This window comes from Nuphar pumila, chromosome 2, assembly GCF_984573655.1.
Source record: "Nuphar pumila chromosome 2, dmNupPumi1.hap1.1, whole genome shotgun sequence".
NCBI classification, from domain to species: domain Eukaryota; kingdom Viridiplantae; phylum Streptophyta; class Magnoliopsida; order Nymphaeales; family Nymphaeaceae; genus Nuphar; species Nuphar pumila.
In genome coordinates, this window is record NC_143250.1 from 124,412,886 (window position 1) to 124,421,993 (window position 9,108).

Below are 9,108 nucleotides of genomic sequence, written 5' to 3' on the forward strand. Positions count from 1 at the left end.
CCCCCCACTGCTCTCCTCCCTCACCTCCCTCCAACTCCTCAACCTCTCTGCCACCAACCTCTCTGACACCATCGATCCCCCCCAAACTCGGCAACCTCCCCTCCCTCCGCCTCCTCGACCTCAGCTCCAACGCCCTCCACGGCCCCATCCCTTCTCAACTCGATCGCTTGGCCTCCCTTCAGAGCCTCCTCCTCAACTCCAATCGCCTCTCTAGTCCCATTCCCTCCTAGTTAGGCGACCTCTCCCACCGCTGCATCCTCTGCGACGCCCACAATGCTTGTCCGTCGACCTGAAACCATAACCCCCACGAAATCATTAGGCCGAAAATGGAAAACCATGCTCGAAAAAAAAACACTTATCGTACCCCAGATGGGACAGTTTAAATCTCAATCGGTTTAAATTTTGAAAGGGGGGGGGATTTCGTGCCACAGGTGAGACGGTTTAAATCGAAAAGTAGCGACGAAATTAGAGTGGGAATTTTTTTGTTGCTAATCCGTCACTAATTAGCGACGAAAAAATTCCCTCGCTAATTCTCTCGCTAATTAGCGACAGAAAAATTTCCTCGCTAATTTCGTTGCTAATTAACATTTTTTTGTAGTGTTTTGGCGCCAGAAAAATGTTCTCGCTAATCCATCGCTACTTAGCAATGGATTTAGTGAGGGAGATATTTCCGTCGCTAATTTTGCAAATATTTTGGATGTTAATGACAGATAGTTTTCTCTCGCTAATCCGTCGCAAAAAATTTATGACGGAAAAAATCTGTCGCAAATTTTCGTCGCTAATTAGCATTTTTCTTGTAGTGTTGGGCATATGGACCCAACACTTGATCCATTCAATAAGATAACGCAATTAAGGAACTATCTAAAATTATACATGTATCAGACCATAAATAGGTTCATACCATACTATGAGCTTTGAGTAAACAATAATTTCAAACTGGATCTTAATACCGATCCAAGTTGAGTTATTTGCTCAACATCTAAATAATCATCAAAACACTCATAAAATGACCCATTCAGATATAATATTAGTTCAAATATGTTCAATTATATTTTCTGGATCCAAAAGTTGTTATTGAATATATTTAGATCCATTCAAGTTTAGCAAGATCTAATAACATTGTCTAGATCCAAAACTAATTCAATTGGACCTACATTTAAACAATTTGATCCATACAAATCCATATAGATTCAACCAGATCTAATATGTTTTACTGAATCAAACTAGGTCTATGTCACCTTACCAGATCTAAGTATTTGATCCAATACTGATTAGATTCAATCTTGATTTAAACATCATATCTAATAGGTCTTACAATTAGACTTGATCCAAGAAATTGGATCAATACAAACCATACTTGATCGAGATCCATATATATTAGGATCCAAAAATAAACAAAAAATATAACATTTCAAAATAATATGCAATGATGCAAATCATTTCACAATCCAGAAAAAAAATGCATGCTAAAAAAATTTCCTATCTTATATCAAGGTATATATATATCAAAACAGATCATAACTGAGTCAAAAAAAAAATTTACCGAATCCAACCAGGTATATAAGAAATTACTTGTACCGAATTGATCCAATACAGATCCAAACTTGTCTGGATAAAGCTCTGAGAGATATTCCACTAACCATAAGCACTTTTTTGTAAAACAAAAAAAAGTTAGAAATAGTTCTCGATAAAATCAACAATCCAAAGCTTTTGTTCGAAAAAATAACAAAAGCCTCAAAATGTAATATCAAAATATTTTATGAACCCACTAAGTAAATAAAAGAGTAACCAAATTGGCTCGTTCCTTAAAAAGGAAATTAACTCAAATTTCATTTTTCATGTTTTTGTTTTATTTATTTATTTATTTATTTATTCATTTATTTATTTATTTTCATCCACTCCTGGAAAAGGGGAGGCCCTTAGGGGTTCCCCTTTTACGAAAGGGGGAAAGAATAAAGAAGATGAACCAGAAGGTGGGGCGGCAGCCACCGCCACCTCTGGCACAACCACCCCATGAAAAGGGGGTCACCACCACCTTTCGGCCCGTCCGATAGAAGAACCTCCACCACCTTCGACGAGGTTGTTCGCAGAGAGCGAAAAACAACATCGAGATGTCCCCTCTCGTAGTGCCCTCTGCTGACAATGCTTTTGGTGTGAAACAATAAATGAACAAAAATCTTATAAACAGCACATGATACATACATTCTCATCATAGAAGATAGTTTATTTTTAATTTTTTTTCCAACAGGACGATGGTCCTTACAAGTCAAGCATGGATTTCCACTATTTATGGTGCTAAATCATGTTTCGGTCCCACACCATGAACCAAAAGTGACTTTTCTTGTTAAAAAACTTTCTGATCATCCTTGTAACACGACAACCCAAAAGATCATCTCATCATGGTATTACCTTTTTGCTCTTGTTTGACAGAATGTGAAGGCTGAATGGTTTGTATTCGTTCAGTCTTTCAAAAAGAAAAATATTATTTTGTTGTTTCGCAAGTCAAGTAACCATCGATTATGATGATGATCACCACACCAGTAACAACGTTAAATAAGCTAACTTTGGGTTGTGGTACTGCTGATGTGATTAAAAACAGGTGGACTCAATTAAATTCCCTTAAAACCAATACACCAAGTGGAATGCAATAATAGTACACCTGATATTGCACTTCCGGGAGAAATATTAAATGATTCATGCTAAAGGAATTCACTGATATTAGCCATTAATTAGTCCCCATTGAAAGGAAACAAAATTACTTCTGAGTAACCAGAACGCCCTTTTTGTTTTACTCGGCATCTATTGTACTGTTTATGTGTTCTGCTTCGGCTATGACAAATATTGAAAAGCGTGGCATGATTTCAGCGCTTCCCCTCTTTCCCTTGAAACGAAAAACAGAAGTATAATGGCCACTTACCTACCAGCCAAGAACAAGAGCACAACTACCAAATGGAATCTGCTGGCAGTCACGAGCGAGCGTTAGCACGAAAGTACAAGGTGAAAAAGATTGGAATCTAGTAACCTTTGTCACAAAAATACGGGTATGACCTGTCCGGTTACTCGGGTTAGATACGGGAGTTGAAAAATGTTTTAAAAATCAAGTGAATTTTTTAATGGTTTAATAAAAAACTAAGTTTTAATATAAAACTATAATTTTTATTGAAATAATATTTAAACGTTAAAATAAGGTTTAAGCATGTCAGATACTCTCATGTCACCCATGCCATGCCCTCCAAATGGATTGTCACTGATATATAATAACCAAGTAACCCCTCTCAATCATAAAAACCAAAAAAACCACAAAGCTTCACGATTTAAGGCCCAAATTTAGTAGGACATTCATTCATCAAGGAAAGAACGAGTACAGTAGAGCAACAAAGTTTGCTTTTTCCCCCACTTCTTTTCTCTCTTGTTCATGTAACATTGCATTTCTTTGTAAGGAGAAATCTGCTCCTTCCTAGCCAATCAAACAGGGAGCTACCCTTCCTACCTAATGACAAAAGTACATAAACATAGATATATTTATAATATGGGTAGAAGCGAAAACTGAATGATCATTCTAATCACATCAACACCATCACATCATCAAGCGGCAACAGCTGTGTCTCCATTACCGGAGGGCTCAGAGGCAGCAACAGGAGCTTCCTTCTTCTTAGATGTCATTGAGCATTTCTCTTTTCTTTCATCAATATTCATCTGCTGCTGCCTGCATTCTAGACTACAATAGGCAGTATCTCCCCTGGAGGAAAATAAAATTTAACACTAATAGTCAAAAGATAAAGCACCATTCATAACATGTAAAATTGGAAGAACAGAAAAGGAAAGTTAGATATATGGTGAGAGAAATCTAAATAATTCCAAGGCAGCCATATAATTAATAATGACGATACAGCTAACATATTTTTTGCCTCACTCTCCAATTTACACTCTCTAATGCCCTGTATCTTAAGTTATCGATGAATACAACAGATCGGAGAAAGAATGGGAATGCAACCTTTGGCCGCGGATGGGCCTTTTGAATATTAGTTGTTTAAATGGAAATATATATAGATAACTTAAACATTGTTAAATTCTATATTAGATAAATGTTTGAATATGGATAATGGAAAACGTCTCTCGAAAATAGCAACCATGAAACTAATTTGGTAGATCAATATCTTTCTGTAACCATTGCAAGGACTATAACAAAGACCAAAGCTTAAAATTTTCAGTATTCAGCACACAACTTTGTCTTATTGTGAAAATTGTTGCTACATCTAACAATATCTACCATGAGAATTGGCATTTGAACCAATAATTCCGCGTCCCTAGCTAGTTAGGACCCCAGTTTATCATAAAAGCTTCACTCTTTCTTTCCTGAAAACAGTAAGGTAAATAAACCTTCTACCATATAGAAGAGAGAGGGAGAGATCACTGGAAATTAGGAGAGCATAATACTCTCCAATCAAATTGAACCACCACATAGCAAATCGTTATAATTAGAAAAATAACGAGATAAAGAGAGAAAGATCAACGAAGATCACGAGAAATCGGTAGAGAACAAAACTCCCCAGCCAAGCTCAACCACCATAACCGAAAGTGCACAAAACCTCAAGCTAACTAAAAACACCAAATCTCAAAATAACAAAGAGAAAAAAGGAATAAAAAGCCTTTCATCTAAAAAAAATCCAGTTAAAAAGCATAAATTAAAAAAAAAAAAAAGAGCTAGACATGCAAACACAACCAAGAGCAGCACTCTCACTATCATCCAACCCCAACTGAAAAAATAAAAATCAAGAAAAATAGAAAGAAGACAAAAGAAACAGAAAAAAGGAAAAAAAGGAAGAATTTTTCAAGGAGAAGAAAGGAAAGGAAAGGAAAGAGGAAAGGAGAGGGCCCACCTGTACATGTAGATATCGCGGCCGGGGTTGATCCGGCGGTTGCAGAGGGTGCAGGCCCTCAAGAAATGGCCGGTCCCCTCCATCATGAAGTCCACCGAGTTCCTCCTACTGTTCCTCGGAGAGACGCCGGACGGAAGCCCCCCCACCGCCCTCATAATCTCCTCTTGCTGTTGCTGTTGCTGGCGGTGGTGGTGGCTCTCGGACGCCGGCGGCACCTCCAGGTTCAGCTCCATCGAGAATTCAGTCATACTCGTCGTCCTCCTCATTGACGGACGACGAGACCTCTTCCCCAGCAACATCCTCTCTCCCTCTCCAAAACTGTCTTCTTTCACGCTGAGGAAGAAGGGGTGGCCTCAGGAGACGAAGAATCCGGCGAGGAGGAGGAGGTGGCAGAAGTGAAGGAGAAGAGGAAGAAGCTGGAATGGAATATCGTCGGTGAGAAGTGGGATTAAAAAAACGATGCGTTGAGGAATCTGAACCGTCCTTTCTGTTTCTTTTTGGGTATCGCAGAAAGAGGAGTCCACGTATCCCCACCCCATCTCTCTCTCTCTCTCTCTAAACTAATATAATTTATTGGTTATTAATATAACCCAATTTTAACAAGTTAACACTATGGCAGTACGGCAGGAGTTTTTTCTCGCAGGGAGGCGGGCCCATTAAGTGACCCGGTTCTCGGTGAGGGTTCCTTCGTCATAAAAAAAAATATTATGTTATGTTTGTAGCTAAGATGGAAGGCATCCGATCGAAATCCACTGGCGCACAGGCACATCAGTAGCTAAGGTGATGGTGGCGTCCCACCTCAGAATTTCCTCACTTCGACGAGACTCCTCATCATAAAAATAAAATAAAATATATCGATTTTGCTTCTTATTGCATCTTGTTCTCATTTTTTTCTGTTGATATTTGAGATTTTTACAATTAATCATTTTATGAGCTTTTGCTCTCCCACTTCAGTGAGTCCACTCTCAAACGATTTCCAAACTCCCCAGAATCCGTACTGGTTTACCGGAAAAGGTGGCATCACCTGGCCCTTCATATCACTTTATGGCCGCTGGGCTTACTGGGAATAGCCGGTTGCCCTGCCCTGAAGTGCAGAGCTCCTGCCGATTCGGTTGGATGAAACCGCTTCGGAGTGTCAGGTAAGACCCGGGACATCAGAAGAAATCGGGTCAATTGGCTCGTAGTTTCTTGGATCAAAGATGCCCAATCCGCGGTTCGATCTCATGAGCCTTGAGAACGTCCAGTTGGTCTCGAGTAAGTCGCATCGCTTTGACAATTGGCTGAGAAAATGGATAAAAAATGGTTCAAATTTTTACGACCCCCATTCCTATACAGGTTCCTCGACACAAAAAGAAAGAAAGAAAAATAAACCCAAAAAATGGAGATTTGAGATTTGGTGATAAAATTGCTTAGATGTCTATGGATTTATGCAAAGAATTGAGGTGTCAGTCAAAACCAACATGTTATAAACATAAACAGATGCAGGAAAAGTAGTGTGCAGTTCAGGTCTAAGAGATCCATTTGGGTCGAGTTCTAGTTTAGAATTTTTATTTCAGTTTTATTTAAATTTAGATTTTTCAATGTAATGGATTCATCTCGGACCCAAGATAGATCTAGGGTCTATTGTGTTTCCCTGTAAATATTTGTTATATGGATTTTTGAGTTATAGTTGATGGATTGAATTATTGTAAATTTTCTTGAATTTATCCATTCATTTTGTTTTATTACTTTTGCTTTGGTAGCAAAACTTATATAAGAGTAGTTGATAATGTAGTATTTTTTTTTTAAATCATGTTTCAATTTGCATCAAAAGTGGTTTCATCTTGATCTTGTGACAATGTCAGAAGACAATCAAAGAGAATATATTCAAGAAATTATGGTTAAAGCTAAAGATTCTATGATGGATTTGCCAAAGGTGATATCCCTAAAAGCAACTACTGTTGCCATCCCTCCCCTTTCCTTGTCTCTTCTTTTTTCGGAAGGGCAAGAGCCAACTGCTGCATCTGTTGACAGATGGTCGAGTGGTGCAAATGAGGGGGGCCAGGCCCACTGACAGTGAGTCCTCCAGCTCCGCTATCTTCACCAATTTCCCCATCCTCCTCTTCCATTTTGCCCACGAGAGAACATCCTATCGTTGATCGGAATCCAAGATAGAATTGTTGTCGGCCACCCCTAACCGATGACAGCTCCGGCCACTAGCCGTTGGTCTGGACGATGGCTTAGTCAAGGCAGTGGGTTCAAAAACCCTAGCCACCATCCTCCCAAGCACTCTCTTTCCATCGTGGGTGAAGAACTCATCAACTGAACTTGGTTCTGTTCCAAACCGATTCGGCTCTTGCAAGCCCCATAGAAAGCTTATTCATGCTAAAATAAAACTTGGTTCTCTTTGCAAAATCCATTTTTTTTTCTATCTTCCCTGTTCAGCCCACCTTATTTTGAGCCCAAATCTGGCCCAAAATCGACCTAAACCTACCCATTTAAGTTTGAATACTCTTTTAACCCTACTTGTGTCAATCCAAACCATGTTAATCTTAAACCCAACTCATATTTCTAATATATCCTATCCATTTGACCTAGGATTCATCCAACTCTACTTGGATCAACTTAAGACATACTTGGGAAAAAATGATTTTAAATAGATCTAAGTGCTTCTTAAGTTTGATCATCATACTTTGTTCTATGTCTCGTATAAAGATCCATATGTTTCTCTTATGCACCAACCACTCAACTGGTCAAATCATCATTTATCACTTGCTCGGGTATTTTTTGAATTATCATCAGTGTTCATGCATTTGCATCCCTTAAAAGTTGCAACAGTCTATCGTAAAACAGAATTGGAAGAAGTATAAGAGATATCAAGACTTGAGGGCAATTCTTTTCCAACCCAAGAAGAATGATGCAGAAGCAAAGCAGGGGTCCAAGAGATCCATTTGGGTCTAGTTCTAGTTTAAAGTTTTTATTTCAATTTTATTTAAATTTAGATATTTCAATATAGTGGGTCCATCGCAGATCCAAAACAGGGTTTATTGTGTTTCCTTATAAATATTTGTTATAGGGATTTCCAAGTTAGAGTTGATGGATTAAATTATTGGTATTTTTCTTGAATTTATGCATTGATTTTTTCTTTTTTTTTCTTTGCTTATGCTTTCTTAGAGTAATTTAGGTAATAGTAGTTGATAACATAGTAGTTTTTTGCAAATCGAACTTCGATTTTCATCACAAACTCATTCACTTTCTTGTGTTTTTATTCCAAAATATGTTCATGACTCACCATTTCTTTAAGTTTTTTAACTCAAGATTTTTTAAAGAAAAAACTCAATTTTTGAAAATTGTTTAATCTCATATTTATCATTGTGTCATTAAGAGGAATCAAAGAGGGTTTGTATAATAAGAAACCTAGGTAAGAGATGGAATCCCTCCTAACACGGGACTGTTAACTTGGTTTTGGTTTTGTACTGTAGATTTAAATTAAGACTTAGACCTTGAACTTGATATTTTCTTGATCACCCACATTCACCATTGACCATGCACATTCTTATTTAGCTGTTTGACCTAGTCCTTTTGCACGTATCCTAACATTTGTGCATTTTTTCCTATTTGTTGGGTTTGGGCCATATAAACTCAAGCTTGGCCCCATTCTAAGGTTGATTTTCTAAGTCCTTTTTTTATCTCATTTTATACAAGTTTATTGAAGTCAAAGAGGCTAAATGTAAGAGTAATTGTGTCACATTTTTAGTCCCATCTAATGCAGCCCATTGACTGAATCTTCAATGAAATCTCATACTGTAAAACAAAATAATTATAAATCTCCAAAATGATAGACAATAATACTGCAAATAGAATCACTGCGACGCCCATAAGGCTGTAGTTCTCCAACCAAGAGCTACTTTATCATATTCGAAATGAAATTCTTTTAATAAATCATCTATAATAATAGTTCATCTTAACCCAGATCCGAAACTACCCTCAATGATACATATAGCCATAAATACTATTGCTTATATTGTTTTAAGATTTATTGATTTTGTATACGATTTCGTTTTAAATAAACTATCTTATCGTAGTAGATCCATGGTAGTCTTGAAATTACCTAATAATGAAAGGCAAAGTTACGGTTGTATCATGTGGGTGAAGTTATGAAAAGCTCATCACATCACAATGAAGTTCATAGATGAAACAACACTTGTATGAAGATAATATGTATTCAATGCATGAGGTCGAGCCTATT

The 9,108-nt window shown here is 37.6% G+C and overlaps 1 protein-coding gene across 1 annotated transcript; it reads right to left on the reverse strand.

Moving 5' to 3' along the window:
• Window positions 1–3,313: 3,313 nt before the first annotated feature.
• Window positions 3,314–5,417, reverse strand: LOC149846998 (FCS-Like Zinc finger 6-like). Its single transcript, XM_089998246.1, has 2 exons — window positions 4,881–5,417; window positions 3,314–3,739 (listed from the first exon to the last, which is right to left on the reverse strand). Exons 1-2 carry the CDS (start codon window positions 5,177–5,179, stop codon window positions 3,586–3,588), a joined length of 453 nt encoding a protein of 150 aa, XP_089854372.1. The 5' UTR covers window positions 5,180–5,417; the 3' UTR covers window positions 3,314–3,585.
• Between the last annotated feature and the right edge of the window lie 3,691 nt (window positions 5,418–9,108).